The sequence below is a fragment of the Nicotiana attenuata genome, chromosome 10, assembly GCF_001879085.1.
Source record: "Nicotiana attenuata strain UT chromosome 10, NIATTr2, whole genome shotgun sequence".
In the NCBI taxonomy this organism is placed as follows: Eukaryota; Viridiplantae; Streptophyta; class Magnoliopsida; order Solanales; family Solanaceae; genus Nicotiana; species Nicotiana attenuata.
The window spans coordinates 32,646,865-32,663,053 of NC_031998.1; the positions used below are offsets into that span (position 1 = coordinate 32,646,865).

The 16,189-nt window shown below is 37.1% G+C and overlaps 1 protein-coding gene across 1 annotated transcript; it reads left to right on the forward strand.

The window, feature by feature from the left end:
* LOC109233899 (CLAVATA3/ESR (CLE)-related protein 27-like) lies at positions 50 to 1,741 on the forward strand. Its single transcript, XM_019399748.1, has 2 exons — positions 50 to 584; positions 1,479 to 1,741. The coding sequence occupies exons 1-2, from the start codon at positions 277 to 279 to the stop codon at positions 1,627 to 1,629; spliced, it is 459 nt and encodes a 152-aa protein (XP_019255293.1). The 5' UTR covers positions 50 to 276; the 3' UTR covers positions 1,630 to 1,741.

The following is a 16,189-nucleotide window of genomic DNA, read 5'->3' on the forward strand; positions in this document are numbered from 1 at the left end:
TCCCCTCCTTTCCTCTCCCCCACACCATTTTCTTTCTTTGTTTCTGTGTCTCTCTTTCTTTATGTATACAAACACTAAGCCGTCAACTCATACTTGAGTAGTTGAAAATAACACTCTTAAACACAACACTCCTCTTATTTTCAACATAAAAAAGAGAGAATATTGAGAGATAAAGAAAAACCATTCTGCCCTAAAGGCTCAAAATTCAGAAAAACCAAACAAATTTTGTACATTTGGTTATTTCTTCTTTATGTGGGTGTTTTTTCCCAACTGGCCATGTCATTTTCCGGCAGAAATATTAGAACCCAAAAAACCATGTATTATTCTTCTTCTCTTGTGTTTCTTCTGCTCGTGATTATCTCGGTTTTGGTTCATAGCGGACAATTTTTCGTTGGGGCAATACGGATATTTCCTGAAAATACAGTGGCAGAAGTAGAGCAAAATTCCAACAACAACAAGAATCAAACGGAGCTATTTCAAAAGTATTTCTCTGATCTCAACAACAGTACGAGAAATGGAAATGGGACTTTATTACAAGACAGCAAAAGAAGGGTACCAAGTTGTCCAGATCCTCTTCATAACAAGTAGAGATCAATTTTCTCTCTTAAATTTTTAGGTTCTTGATTTTTTATTTTTTTTGTCTTTTTTTCTTTTTATTATCCAAAATACCCACGTTTTTCTCAAACTTATAGTGATGATATAGTTCTTTTTTGTGGTGAATTGATTGGGCAAAACCGTGGGTATTTTGGTACTTTAAAAATGGCTAGCTAGCTATTGTCTTTTGCCTAAAAATGATCAAGAGAATCATGATGTATATATAAAGCTGAGATTTTGATGAAATTCATAGTTCATTTTATAGTGAGATTTTTTTCTTAATGCTTACATCATATATACCATCTTAGTTTTCATGTTTTTTTTTTTTTCTTGCTACATTTTGTTTTAGAAACAAATTCACTCAACTCTAAATAATTATTTCTAAACTCAATAATTCAAGCCAATAATGAAACTAGTGTTAATTCAAGAATTAGGAAACAAATGGCATCTAACCCATTGTCCTTTCCCTTGTTGACAAAGATAGGAAGAAGAAAGCTTGTGGGTAGGGTTGGGTGTGTGTGGGGTGGTGGGGGGGGGGGGGGGGAGATAAAGAAAAATATTCAATATTTATACCATCAAGTCACTTGTTTGGTAGTTATAGATAAATAACTTTGTACTCCTATATATTAATTAGTAATGTGATAAAAATGGTAACCAATCTGCTATCGTAAGTTAAGATGAACTGGTTGTACAAAATCTTCAAGTTTAAGTTATGTACACTATCAGCGTAAGTAAATTTTACACCATCAGGTCACATTTATTTATTGTCTACTTATGAACTTAGCTCGGATTGAATCCGTATCTGTCTCTGTAGCTCTTCTACAAGAGCGGACCTTTTTTTCAGTCCTATTCTTTTCTCTTAAGTTCCTTTTGGAACAATGTAGGGACGTCTGCCCTTCTTTCTATTTTGAGACGACCACATGTTCCACCAATCCTGCTCTATCCAGTTTGAGGTCATCTGAACCTGATACCCTGCTTCAGATTCCACTCTACTCCTACATCAAATCCATCCTCCTCCATAGTTCACGTTCATAGAGGGAGACTTCCCATACGAAGACTCCGGGTCACAGAAACGTCGGTAAAACTTATTTTATTTTTAAGATTATAAATCTCATATTTTAAGAAGGTTTTATTTACAAAATATTCTTTGGATGACCTGATAGTATAAAAAATTCTTTACCCTAACGAAATATACTATTCAAAATTTTTTGCTTGCTTGTGTAGATAACTTAAATCTTGTGTTTAAAACCTTGAAATTAAATATGAATATAGGACGTATCCAGCTTATTCTCTAAAAAGAGCCCTTTTTTCTGCTTACAGAATCAAAAGTAATATCTACTTGTAGCTATCAGTGTCTTCGAAGATTGAAATCTTATAGAAATCAAGAAACAATAATTTACACCTTTTGTGATTGTTCAGAGATCAGTTTGCAATTTTTGGCATTTCTTAAAAGTGTTAGCTGTTGTTCACAAATAGCAAAATTTGCAACCTTTTTGATGCAGCAATACGTACTCACATTTTTACCAGAAGAGGTAAATCTAGATTTTGTTTACTGCTGCCTTTTCTATTCTTCCAAAGCTCTTTTAGCCAAATTTAACGGTCCTGTACACAAAGTATTCTGTATTCACGCAAGGTCCGGAAAAAAATCGTACCTTCTAATGTTGACAGCTTACCCTAACGCAAGTATTATTTGCTATTCTACTGCTCGAACACGTGACCTATAGATCACACAGAAAACTTTATCATTGCTCGAACCCGTGACTTATAGGTCACCGTCTTATGTGATTGAAAATATTTCATGGTTTATTGAGTCACCTTTCATGGACAATATCTATTGTGATTGATGGGTTTTTTTTACTTTTGTTTGGTTGACTCTTAAAAGGTTGATTTTACACTATATATCAGATCCTAATACCTTATCATATTGACAGTAAAACAAGATATGCAAATCTATTGTGATTGATGTGTGCTTTCTTATGTTTTCTTTGAAGTTATTTCTTGGCTGATAACTACTACATGTAGTAAAGTTGTAACTTCAAAATAGACCTTTTGCATAGTGAAGTATCAAAGAGCTTGATATTGCATGAATTGGATGTGGGGCCCGTTTGTTTTATATATTTCTTTTGATAATCGAAAAATCCCTAAAAGACATGTGGCGTATGGCTCGAAACTCGATGAATAATGAGTCTGTATCTTTATCCTTCTTTGCTTAAATATCAAACTTTTGTGTGTGACAAGGTTTGAACTTGCGACATGCACCTCGCACACGCATCATATATTATACTCTTACCACTGGACCAAAATCCTCGCGTATTTTTGGTTCTTTTTCACTTTAATAATTTAAATTGTGTTTTTGTTTTTTAGAGAAATAACATCTCCACCTCACACCTATTGCTTTATTTGTTTCTCAAGGTTTAAGTCATACTAACTAGCTGTATTTTTTATTAGTAAATAAGCGTATATATTTATAATGCTATTTTAGAGTTGACTGTTGGTCAGATCTAAAATCTACAACATCTAAGTTACATGTAGTTCCAGCTATTATTTGCTGTATTTTCTTTTTTCCTATTTTCATCTTCTTAAATAATTTGCTTTATTGAGGGATCTTAGTCTTAGTCAAAGATCAGTCTCACTATAGGGTTGACTAAATCCTTGGTGTAATATAGGGTCACTTTTTGATCACATCGAGAACATTTGACATTTGCACATCCAATTCAATGAAAAGATGCTGCTACTGCTATTATACTACCTAAGTCATGTATTGAACATTGATTTTATATAACTATTTATAGTTTGTTTAATTTTATGGGAACCAGAAAGAATAAATAAAGGTTGGTACTACGCAATAGTGTAATGTTATTGTAAGGCCGCTGAGAATGGTAGCTGTTGTCTTACGAGTCGCACTTTGAGATTGAAATATGTTAATAGTGCGAACTTGGCCAAAGCGGACAACATCACAATGACAGAATGATGGCGTGGGGTTCGGTTTACTTTCCCTTAAGAGCTCAGAGACACACACAAACAAGAAGAAGCTAGTTGCGTGCTTCAATTGCCATAATACTCTAACGATGTAGATGACATACAGTGAATCTCAAAAATTAGCTAGTGGATTCAGAAATTAGCTCGTGGATCGTGGTAATGGACCATGTGGAACTTAGTTCCAGGGAAAAATTATTAGTTGTGGAATAAAATCGCACATTGGTACCTAAAAAGATTAGGATCCTACATACATTGTATAGAGATTTCTTAATAGTGTGAGACGTTTTAACAGTACGGGCTTGGCCCAAAAGAGACAATATCATATCATGTTAAGAGTATCTTCGGTCCGGTTGAAGGGCGTGATGGAGAGAATCAGGCTTGATACTTCATTCCTCTCTCTTTCTTGCTTTTTGCCTTTTTTTTCTTATTTTAGTTCGAACTTTAGGGAATTGAAATGTGATGGCTAATAATGCTAGAAAAACAAGCAAAGGATCTTCAACAGTTATGCTGAGAAGATTGATCATCGAAACTAGCATGTCAGTGATTCCATACAACAGTTAAAAATAGCTTGTCTTAATAGAACACAATTTTTCTCATATGCTATATATAGAGGTTGAATCAGGATTTGAAGTTTCTAGGTTTGGAATTCGTTTAAGTTACTGGATTCTAAGTTGATAATTTGTACATATTTAATTGATTTCTTAAGATAAATATAAAGTTTGAACCATAGCTACTGGCTTCGCCCAAACCCATATCACGCATTCTGGCTCCGTCCCTAGCTATATATTTAGACAAAGAAGGAAAAAAAGAAAAAGCCTGCACGCGGACAAAAGACATGAAAATTATCAGCAAGTGAGAATTTAACAGGGCATTATGTAAAATCAATCATGTGTCAGCCGTATTTCATGTTCACAATTCTCACTCTTAATCGTTAAGAGTCTCACATCAGTACTGCTTTAAGGGATGAGTAGTTAATATGACTTGAGTAATCCTCAGTTCGAGCTAATTTTTGAGTTGAGTTAGATTCAAAACTTATTTAACGTGATATTAGAGTAGGACCCATCTCAATTCTTGTTTTCTGATAGTGGACCCCATATTAAATTGTTCAGGCTCGTGAGGGATTGTGAAGAGTCCCGCGTCGGTGCTTTAAGGATGGGAGGTCTCCTCAATACAGGGGCGGAGCCAGCGCTTCAGTTACGAGTTCGACCGAACCCAGTACTTGGTACAAATCTGTTGCGGAATATCGTGGGTTAACTAACACACAATCACACACAAAGCAAATAGAGAAGAAAAATCAACACAAGGATTTAACGAGGTTCGGCTAAGCCTAATCCTCGGGGCAAAAGCAGAGAGAGTTTTTCACTATGAATGAGAAGAAAAGTACAATACAATCTTTAGAATCCCTAACTACAACCCCTATATATAGATCCCAAAATGTCCCAAACATATAAGAGAAAGGTTTCCCAATTTGACAAGGACTATAGGTTTTTCTTTCCCAAATCTATTAGGACAATGGGTTTTCCTAAACCTATAGGGACTATGGGTTTCCTAAAAATACAAGGAAATAATTCAAGCCACAAAATTACAAATCTTCCCCTTGGCTTGAATTCTCTTCATCAACAGAAACAACGTCTCTCTACCTTGCCCTCAGCCCTCGCAAGGGCTCTATCCATTACCGCACACATCAACCAAGTCTAGGCAACACCTAAACTTGTTAAGAGACTCAATCTTTTTAGCCATAGCACTAATCCGTCGATTTGCTTCTATACTCGGAATAGCTTCTGGATAGCTATAACACTCAAACGCATCAACGGTTTCTGCAACTGTCAAAGCAAATCCCACAGGATTCGTATATCCAAGAAGATTCCCATCAACTACGTTTGCAAACCTTTGCGGTCGGTTGATCACCCTCTTCTCTCTGCCCATTGCAATGCTATATGGTTATTGTTGCGCAGATGCATCAACATTATCATCTTGATCAATATTTTGCACCTCCTCCACTTCCTCTACTTTAGAACTACTGGGATGAGCTAGTGGAGATTCAATTTCTAGCTCTATGCGGTCACTGACATCACGATTTGTTTCTGCTATTGCCTTCTCCCACTGCCTAGTGAGGCAGATTCATTGAATGTTACATCTCTATTGATAATTAGCCTTGGAGTCCTTTGATCTGTGCACCACAACCTATAACCTTTCACTCCAGTTGCATACCCTAGAAATATGTACTTCTTTGCCCTCGGCTCAAATTTTCCATCCCTCACATGAGCATAAGCAGGACAACCAAATATCCTTAAATTTGAATAATCAGCAGGCGAACCGAACCATACCTCAAAAGGAGTTTTGAACCGAATAGCTGTGGATGGAGATCTGTTGACCAAATAACAAGCTGTACTGATTGCTTCAGCCCAAAAATCTTTGCTAACACATGAGTGTGAAAGCATGCTTCGTGCCCTATCACAAAGCGTTCTATTAATACGTTCTGCAACACCATTTTGTTGTGGTGTTCCGCCACAAGTGCGGTGTCTCACTATGCCCTCCCTGCTGCAGAAATTATTGAACTCAGAATTACAAAATTCCAACTCATTGTCAGTTCGGAAACGCTTAACTTTTCTTTCCGCCTGCCTCTCAACCATCGTCTTCCATTTAACAAATGTCGAAAATGCCTCATCTTTTGTTTTCAGAAAATACACCCACACCATCCTTGAGTAATCATCAATCAAAGTCATAAAATACCTGGCACCACTCTTGGAGGGAACTCTTTGGACCCCACAAGTCAGAGTGTATATAATCTAACTTGTCTCTGGTCTTGTGCTTGGCCTTCTTGATGAACTTTACCCTTGTATGTTTACCAAACACACAATGCTCATAAAACTTCAAAACTTGATTTTTCTACCTATTCAGCAAATTCTGCTTACTCAATAAAGACAATCCATTATCACTCATATGGCCAGGTCGCAAGTGCCACAACTGAGACTGATTCAGATCACTTTTGCCAGAAGCTACAGCAGCTTCCCCTTCAACTACACTGGCCTGAAGATGATACAATTTAGAATGTAGTTTACTCTTCATGAGTACCATGGAGCCTTTACACACTTTAAGTATTCCATTCTCGGAGTGAAATTTATACCCTTGATCATCCAAAGTCGAAAGAGAAATCAAATTTCTCTTTATGTGAGGAACATGCCAACACTCAATGTTTCTGATAATTCCGTCGAACATTCCCAATTTGATGTTACCAACCCCCTCTACTGGTAATGGATTATCATCTCCCATATAGACAGTCCCACTCATTTGTTTGTAAGTTGCCCAAGAATTCTGCCCATGACTAGAAGTCATAGCATAGACTTCCCCTACATAGTCACTATCATCAGAATTATTACAGTGTCAACAATATTTGTCGAATTATCTATTTTCTGCTTCCCTCTTTTCTCCTTTAGCTTAGGACAATCTCTCTTGTAGTGACCTTGCTCCCCGCACTCATAACAGTGTTGCTTCCTTGCTCTAGACTTTGATCTGGCGGTTGACTTTTTTCTGTTAAAGTCCTTTTGTTGTGTTCTTCCTCTAATCACAAGACCCTCGCCCTCAATTCTGCTGTCTGGAAAGCTCTTTTTCAACTCTTTAGATTTTAGTGCATTACTAACATCTTCTAGTGAAATGATGTCTTTCCCATATAGCAGCGTATCGACAAAAGTATCATAAGACGGTGGTAAAGAACATAACACAATCAAGGCCTGATCCTCACTCTCATTTTGACATCCACATTCTTCAGGTCCATTATAATTGAATTAAACTCATCAATGTGAGTTTTAACAGGTGTACCTTCATTCATACGGAGATTGTATAACCTCTTTTTCAGGTAGAGGCGGTTTGTTAGCGATTTCTTAGAATACAACTCTTCCAGCTTCTTTCATGCCGTTGCTGCAGAAGTTTCTTCAGCAGTTTCCCGAAGAACGCTATCTGTAACGCTCATGAAGATCGCACTCAAAGCCCTCTCCTTCAGGTCTGCCTTCTCTGTCTCCTTCATCTCTTCAGAAAAATCCTCATCAATTGCCTTCCATAACCCTTGTAACACCAGGGACGATTTCATCCTAATCTTCCATAGACTGAAACTAGAACCCTCGTCAAATTTCTCTACTTCGTACATTTGTTGAAGATGATGAAAACATCTTAACCCTAGATTATATGTAGAAACCCGAACCTTGCTCTGATACCAATTGGTGTGGAATATCGTGGGTTAACTAGCACACAATCACACACAAAGCAAATAAAGAAGAAAAATCAACACAAGGATTTAACGAGGTTCGGCTAAGCCTAATCCTCGGGGCAAAAGTAGAGAGAGTTTTTCACTATGAATGAGAAGAAAAGCACAATACAATCTTTAGAATCCCTAACTACAGCCCTTATATATAGATCCCAAAATGTCCCAAACATATAAGAGAAAGGTTTCTAAATTGAAAGAATTACAAGAAAATACACATGACTTCACACCTTAACAAAAAATGGCCAATGTTTTTAAGTTTTACCTGACCTAGCCCACATTATACATATTTTGAAAGCACTAGCAAATTCAAAATCTGTGTTCTTACAACCATTGCTTCTAAAAGCTATGGAGTTAAATCTGTGTTGTCACAACTATTGCTTTCACTCTCTCTTCTTCTCACATCTTCTACATATGCTTCAAGGGGCCGTGTATTTTATGTTTCTCCTCTTGTGTCACTTGGTTGCAATGTAAGAAAATTAGAGTAGAAGTCCACCATAGAAGACCATTCAAAGCTTTGCTTTCGAAAATGGGTTTTTTTGAATTTGTTAGTTGTTTGGATTGGGTGTTGTTCCAATTGATTGAAAATACCAAAAGGAGTTCAAAATTTAAATTTGAAGTGATTTAGAGTAGATTTGAGCAAGATTAGAGTTAAATTTCAGAAAAGACGCAAGGAAGAAGACGAAGTCAGTTTTTTGTATAATTATGTATAATCTTGTATAATAGTGTATATGAGTGTAGAAACACACCTTATACCCTATTATACATTTTTATACACCTTTATACAATGTCTGTAGATGAACTTCTTCCACGATTTTCAGATGCAATTCTTGTTCAAAACTAGTCCAAATCTCCATTAAATGACTTCAACTTTTATATACAACCTCCTTATAGTATTTCTAACAAGTCTAAACAACACCTACTCCAAATTTCTCACAAAATCAAATTCGAAATTTAAATTTACATATTTAACCTTGTTAAAAATCTAATTTTTACCACCCCAATAAATTCGGTTTGTTGAACTAATATTTGAGTCACACTTACTGATTCGAAAATTAATTTAAAAGCTTGAGGAATCTTTTTTAAAAATTAAATAGTAATTTTGAGAAACTATTGGAGTTGGGTGTTAAATCTTAGCCTATTATTTTTGGGCTAGTTGGTTGTAATTTAATATATGGGCTACAAAATTGAAAAATAGAGAGTCCAGTTGTTCTAATGTGAAATTTTGCCTTCTAAATTGGACAAGGACTATATGTTTTCCTTTCCCGAATCTATTAGGACAATGGGTTTTCCTAAACCTATAGGGACTATGGATTTCCTAAAAATACAAGGAAATAATTCAAGCCACAAAATAACAAAATCTTATATTTATCTTAAGAAAAGCATAGAGTATGTACAAATTATTAATTTAGAACTCAATAACTTAAAAAGAACTAGAATATCACACCCATAAACTTTAAATTCTGGCCATATCTCTGCCTCAATACACTTATATCCTTTATGAATTGTAGTATAAGACTTCTTAGAAGAGTTTATAATGTACAGCTAATTCCGCCAATTGCTTTAAAATTTTTGGTAAAATTGCTCACGTCTTTCAGAAGTTTTCTGCCGTTTGCATCTTTTGGTGGCTTTCAAACAAAATCAAAGAAAACTGAAAATTGATGGTTTAATGGCAGAGAAATCGATGAGTAATAAATGCCACGTATTGTGCGGCTGAAGGAATTTGTTTGATAGTAATTTGGAATGGAATCAAATTGACTCTTTGATTCTGTCTTTATTATAAGACTCATCTTAAGTCCACTCATTACCTTTGTTTTTGCTCTTCGATGCGTACGTCTTATTGTTATTCTATTATTATTGTTATTTATTTACCCTTTTACTGTATGCATGATTGTTTGGAATAGTTTAACTTATCATACAATCGAGTCGCAATTTAAAGTTATGAGTTCAAAATTTTAATTATTTTAAGTTATTATATTTTAAATTAATAATTTTTATAAAATTTATTTGGACAAATATAAAATTTGAATTAAAGTTACTAAATTCGATGAATTCGACGAACCCGTAATTGGCTTTGTTGATAATCGTTTCCCTAATTCCAAGCATAATGAATAAACTGAAAATGGATATTTTGATTGATGGAAGTTAGTAATATTCCAATTTTTCACTTACAAATATCTGAAAAATGTTATGGATGAGAGAATTTTTCAGCTTAAAGCATATTTTTGGTGAAAAAATGTACCCTGTATTATGATAAACCAAATTATTTTCTCTTCTACGGGGGATTGCTAGCTAGCTTTATAATTTACTTTGAGCGTGAGCGCCGCGGTATGTGTCCATCTACAGTATTGGTTATGAATTCACGTGAATTTAACAGCTTTAGTTCAGATCGTGTATATACATTAAGTTATTCACCAATTATCTATAAATATTTGACTATCAACACAATTATCATTATATATTATTGCTTGAGATACTTTTGTAAATCATAAACTTTAAATTCTGAAATCGTTTCCATTAAGTTTGTAACTTTTTTTTTGGACATCAAGCACAAAGGTTTTTCTAATAAATTATTAACAATTTCTTCATCAGATTGAAAAGAGAACATTTTCATCATCTTGAATAGATAGAGACTGGAGATCTAGCCAGCAAAAAGAGAGCTAGCATTTTGTTCAAGAATTTTGCATGAAAGTTAATGAAGAATAATTTAATGGATAAGATGATCTGAAATTTAGCAGTGTATTTGCATTGCATGGATAAAAGAAAGGAAACTTGATATACATTCATTTTTTTGATGCATGATTCTTGTTATATTTTAAATATTTTTAAGATGCTCCAAAAACCTTCTTCATTGGCAAATCGAGGAAAGAGCCAGTAAAATACTGCAGCTTTAGACAGACTAAACACAAACTTTTGTTTAATTTTTTAATGTAGATTTCACTGCATAACTGAGATACTGTCTCTATGCCTCTTGCAGACCAGTTGACTCTATGTACTTCAACCCCCCCCCCCCCCCCCCTCCTTTACCAGTCAAACAAACATAAAAGATAAGTGTTCAATTATTCATATGAAAATATGCAAAAAATAGTACATCTTGAAGTTTTAGAAATCTAAAGCACACTAATAATGCAATCTTAGAGAAGATATTGTTAGCTTGAAGTTGTACGAGTTATGGCGGTTTAAAAGAGAAAGAAACCATAGATGGAAGAGAGAAGAAGAGAGATGGAGATGAAGAAATGAGTCGGTCAATTATATTTTGACCAATCTGTTTATTATTTCTAATTGTGGGCTTCTATATACATGTCCAATTGTGAATCAATAAAACTCAAATAAAAGAAGATATTGTCACGACCCAATTTAGAATCATGACCGGCGCTTAGAAGCAAGTGTCCCCAAGTAAGCCTCATCGGTATTTTACAGAAAATCGGACAGAGTTTCCCCTGTTTTAGGACTATCCAAAAAAAATTTTCTATCTCATAAATAAATAACAACCAACCAACACCTAAATCAGTCATATCTTAATCAACTAGCCAAAAAGAGTTTTCACCAACATTACAAACCTTATCAACATAATAATACTAAACACATCTAAAAAAATGCAATACTAATAACTAACCCAATATATCGAATGAATACCCCATAACACTAATAAAAATGACTATGGAGCGACTCTAAGAGTTCAAAAGAAAAGACGATAACAAATAAATAAACTCTTCGCCCACGCGAACAAGTGCGGGGCTCACCAGGAACTATTAACTCGTATACTCTAATTAGTGAAATCCTTACTCGCGTCAACTGTTGTCTCTGTAAAAAAAAGAATAGCGGAGTGAGTCGCTAGCTCAGTGAGTAATAACACTTAACCACAACCGTTTTTAATGGGGACAAATCAGAACATGCTTGTATAGTATCAGAAAATATCATGAAATAAATGTCCTTTTTCAGATTTGGTAACAACAATCAATCTTGTCTGTTTTCATGTGAGCAGGAACAAATTAATAATTCAGTAATAAACTCTATAAACACTGTCATATCAAACCTTATGTTTGGGAGGTTTCCAAGAAAGGATCATGTAATCTGTATCTCTGTGTGGATCCCTTCGTAAAAGGAGTCAAATATAACTGTAGGTCCCTACTCGAGGGAAAACTGTAACTGTATGCTAGTTCTACCTTCCCACTAGCGAGGGCTATAACTGTAATCGGTAATCTGTAAATACAAGGTGCACCAGGTCTAACGAACCCGCCGTTAGCTACGAGATCCTTCAAAGTCTCCTCCCATTTATACTCTTTCTTGTAAACTATAAATGCTCGTATAAAAGCATTCTCAAAATAATAAAGGGCATATCATTTCTTATCAAATCTTGTAATTTTATTTCGGTAATGGAAATCATGTCTCAAGTAACAGTAAAACATGTCTAGTAACGGTGATAATAATCTAAATAACTGTAACATCTCAAGTAACGGTAAAACATATCTAGTAACGATGGAACATTTAGATTAAACAGTAAACATCTCAAGTAAACTGTTCAGTACCATATCAAGTAAAGGACTTGTCCCACATGCAATTTCAAACATTCGGTAACACATTTATTTCCGAACAATGACAAGACTGAAGCAATGGTCCAACAAACTTTCTACTGTGGCATTAACACGACCAATCAGTGTGTAGTGAACCAGCTAGCAGGGGGAAATTTTATGAACACACCTTATGCTGAGGCGTGTGAGATTTTGGATGAGATGGCTTCCTCAGCTTGGCAAAGTCGAGCTAATGTGCCACAGGGTGATCCCACATTCATTCACCTGCACAAAGAGCTCCATGACCATGGCCAGGCAATAGCAGAGTTAACTACAACAATGAACTAGTTGGCAAAAGCTCAACTGCAAGCAATTTCAAGCGCCGAGACAAGTAAATGCTATGAAAGATGTCAACATGTTGGTCAACAAGAGGCGACAAAGAGGTCAACAAGGTCAAGGTAGTCCGGATCAATATGAGCAATGTAATGGTGGTTTCAACCAAGATAATGGGTATGATGAGCAAAATGAAGAAGTGCAGTACGTGAACAATTATCAAGGACAAAGGGGCAATGCTCCTAACCAACAACAACAGTGGAGATCCCAAGGAAATTGGGGAAATCAAAACCAACAAGGAAATGGAAACTGGGGGAACAACAATAAAAATTGGGGCAACCAGAACAATCAGAACAATCAGGGCAACTGGAGTGGCAACAACAACAGTTGGGGAGGAAACAACAACCAAGGGAGTTGGAATAATGACAATCAAGGGAATCGGGGGCAAGGCTTTCAAAGGCCTCTTATGTATCAACAACCAAACAACCTGCCTCCATTTCCATCCCAAGGTCCTAGCTCGTCAAACAATGAGATGGGGAGGATCGAGAAGATGTTTGAACAAATGATGAAAGAGAACGCCGACTCTGATGCCCAGTTGGCATCCCACAATACTTCAATCCGAAACTTGGAGGTTCAACTTGGCCAGATTTTGCAATCTTTGAATACTCGCCTTAAGGGGGCTCTACCTAGTGATACGGTAGTAAACCCTAAGGGTGGGAACAATACCGGGCATGCAATGGCGGTGATCACAAGAAGCGGTTGAGGTGGTGATGTGAATACCTCCAAGCAAAAGGAAGTTGTGAGTGATGAGGTTGAAGTGCAAGATGATGATGTTCCTACAGTCGATGAGTGAGTGAAGAGAACTTGAATGCGGAAGTGAGAATTGATATTCATGATAATGAGGTGGAGACTCAAAATGACGTGAACCCGTCTAGGGAACACGTAATAGACATGCCGGAAACGGCTGTGCCTAAGGCTAAGGCTCCTTTGCCAAGGCCTCCTCCACCTTACCCTCAAAGACTTGCAAAGCAAAAGAATGAAAACCAATTTAAGAAGTTTATTGAGATGATGAAAAGCTTGTCAATCAATGTTCTTTTGGTGGAAGCTCTTGAGCAAATGCCGGGTAACGTCAAGTTCATGAAAGACTTGGTGACTAAAAAGAGATCTATGGATTGTGAGACCATCAAAATAACTCATCAAGTAAGTGCAATTGTGCACTCGATGGCTCCAAAGCTTGAAGATCCCGGCGCTTTCACCATTCCATGTACCATTGGGAGTGCGAATTTTGCAAAGGCATTGTGTGATTTGGGACAAGTATCAATTTGATGCCTTACTCCGTGTTCAATACTTTGGGTATTGGTCAACTGAGAGCTACTTCAATGAGATTGCAAATGGCGGATAGAACAATAAAGAGGCCGTTTGGTATTATTGATGATGTTCTTGTGCGGGTGGACAAATTTATCTTGCTTGCTGATTTTGTGATTCTCGACTGCGAAGTCGACTATGAGGTGCCTATAATTTTGGGAAGACCTTTCCTTGCAACTGGGAAGGCATTGGTTGACGTGGAAGCAGGGGAACTCACCTGCCGGGTGGGTGATGAAAAAGTGGTCTTTCATGTGTGCAAATCAATGAGGCAGCCGAATAGTACTGAAGTGTGCTTTTTGTGGATCTTGTCACGGAGGTGATAGTTGATGATACTAGTGCCATGATCAATGTGGAGGATCCTTTAGAAGCGGTATTGTTGAACCTTAATGTGAATGAGGATGAAGGAAGGGTGGAGTGTGTCAATGCTTTGCACGGAATGGGCTCTTATTCTTATGAGCCCCGTAAGCTCTCTTTGGATATTGAGAACACAAAGACTCTGCCAATAAAGCCCTCAATTGAGTAACCTCCCGTTTTGGAGTTGAAGCCTTTGCCCTCACACCTCAGGTATGAATTCTTGGGCCCTAGTTCAACTTTTCTTGTTATTCTTTCCTCTTGTCTTACTAACATGCAGGTAGATGCCACATTGGCAGTGCTCCAAAGAAGGAAGAAGGCAATCTGATGGAATCTAGATGATATTCGAGGAATAAGCCCCGCCTTTTGCATGCACAAGATTATACTTAAAGATGATGCCAAGCCCTCCGTAGAACATCAAAGGAGGTTGAACGAGGCTATGCAAGAGGTTGTCAAAAAGGAGGTGATCAAGTGACTTCATGCAAGGGTTGTGTACCCCATCTCGGATAGTACTTGGACTTCACCGGTGCAATGTGTGCCGAAGAAGGGTCGTATAACTGTGGTTACCAATGAGAAAAATGAGTTGATTCCCACCAGGACTGTCACCGGATGGAGGGTGTGCATGGACTATCGAAAGCTGAATAAAGTGACCCGCAATGATCATTTTCCATTGCCCTTTCTTGACCAAATGCTAGATAGACTTGCTGGGTGTGCCTTCTACTGTTTTCTGGATGGATATTCAGGTTACAACCAGATTTTGATTGCTCCGGAAGATCAGGAGAAAACCACCTTCACATGCCTGTACGGGACCTTTGCATTTTCATGGATGCCATTCGGTTTGTGTAATGCACCGGCTACCTTCCAGCGGTGTATTATGGCTATATTTACCGACATTGTGGAGGATTTCTTGGAAGTGTGCATGGATGATTTCAGTATTGTGGGTGACTCCTTTGATGAGTGTTTGAAGAATCTTGACAAAGTGTTGGCCCGGTGTGAAGAGACAAATCTTGTGCTCAACTGGGAAAAATGCCACTTCATGGTCGAGGAGGGCATTGTCCTCGGCCATAAGATCTCAAAGAACGGAATAAAGGTGGACAAGGCTAATATTGAAGTGATTTCAAAGCTCCCTCCTCCTACTTTAGTCAAGGGGGTTAGGAGTTTTCTTGGGCATGCAGGGTTCTACCGAAGATTCATCAAAGACTTTTCTAAGATAGTGAATCCTTTGTGCAAACTATTGGTAAAGGATGCAAAGTTCGTGTTTAATGATGAGTGCATGAAAGCTTTTGAACTTCTCAAGTAAAAATTGACAACCGCTCTTATTATTACCGCACTCAATTGGAGCTTACCTTTTGAGCTCATGTGTGATGTAAGTGTTGTTGCGGTTGGAGCGGTCTTGGGTCAAAGAGTAAACAAGATGTTTCACCCGGTGTATTATGCAAGTAAAATAATGAATGATGCTCAAGTGAATTACACGGTGACAGAAAAAGAGTTGCTAGCAATTGTGTTTGCAATGGAGAAGTTTAGGCCTTATCTCATGGGTGCCAAGGTGATAGTTCATACTGACCATGCATCACTCCGCTACTTGATGACAAAGAAGGATTCCAAAGCTCGGTTGATGAGATGGGTTCTATTGCTTCAAGAGTTTGACCTTGAGATTGTTGATCGAAAAGGGAGTGAAAACCAAGTGGCGGATCACTTGTCCCGCTTGGAGGTGGAGGGGAGGCCTCTTGATGGCCTTGAAATTAATGATTCATTCCTTGATTAGCAACTCCTCTCCGTATCTGTGAATAGCATGCCT

What these genes read in the sequence shown, in the direction of transcription:
- LOC109233899 (XM_019399748.1), top strand. Translation starts at nt 277, where the DNA reads ATGTCATTTTCCGGCAGAAATATTAGAACCCAAAAAACCATGTATTAT. An exon ending in CCAGATCCTCTTCATAACAA is followed by an intron (nt 585 to 1,478) that starts GTAGAGATCAAT and finishes GGAACAATGTAG; the next exon opens with GGACGTCTGCCCTTCTTTCT.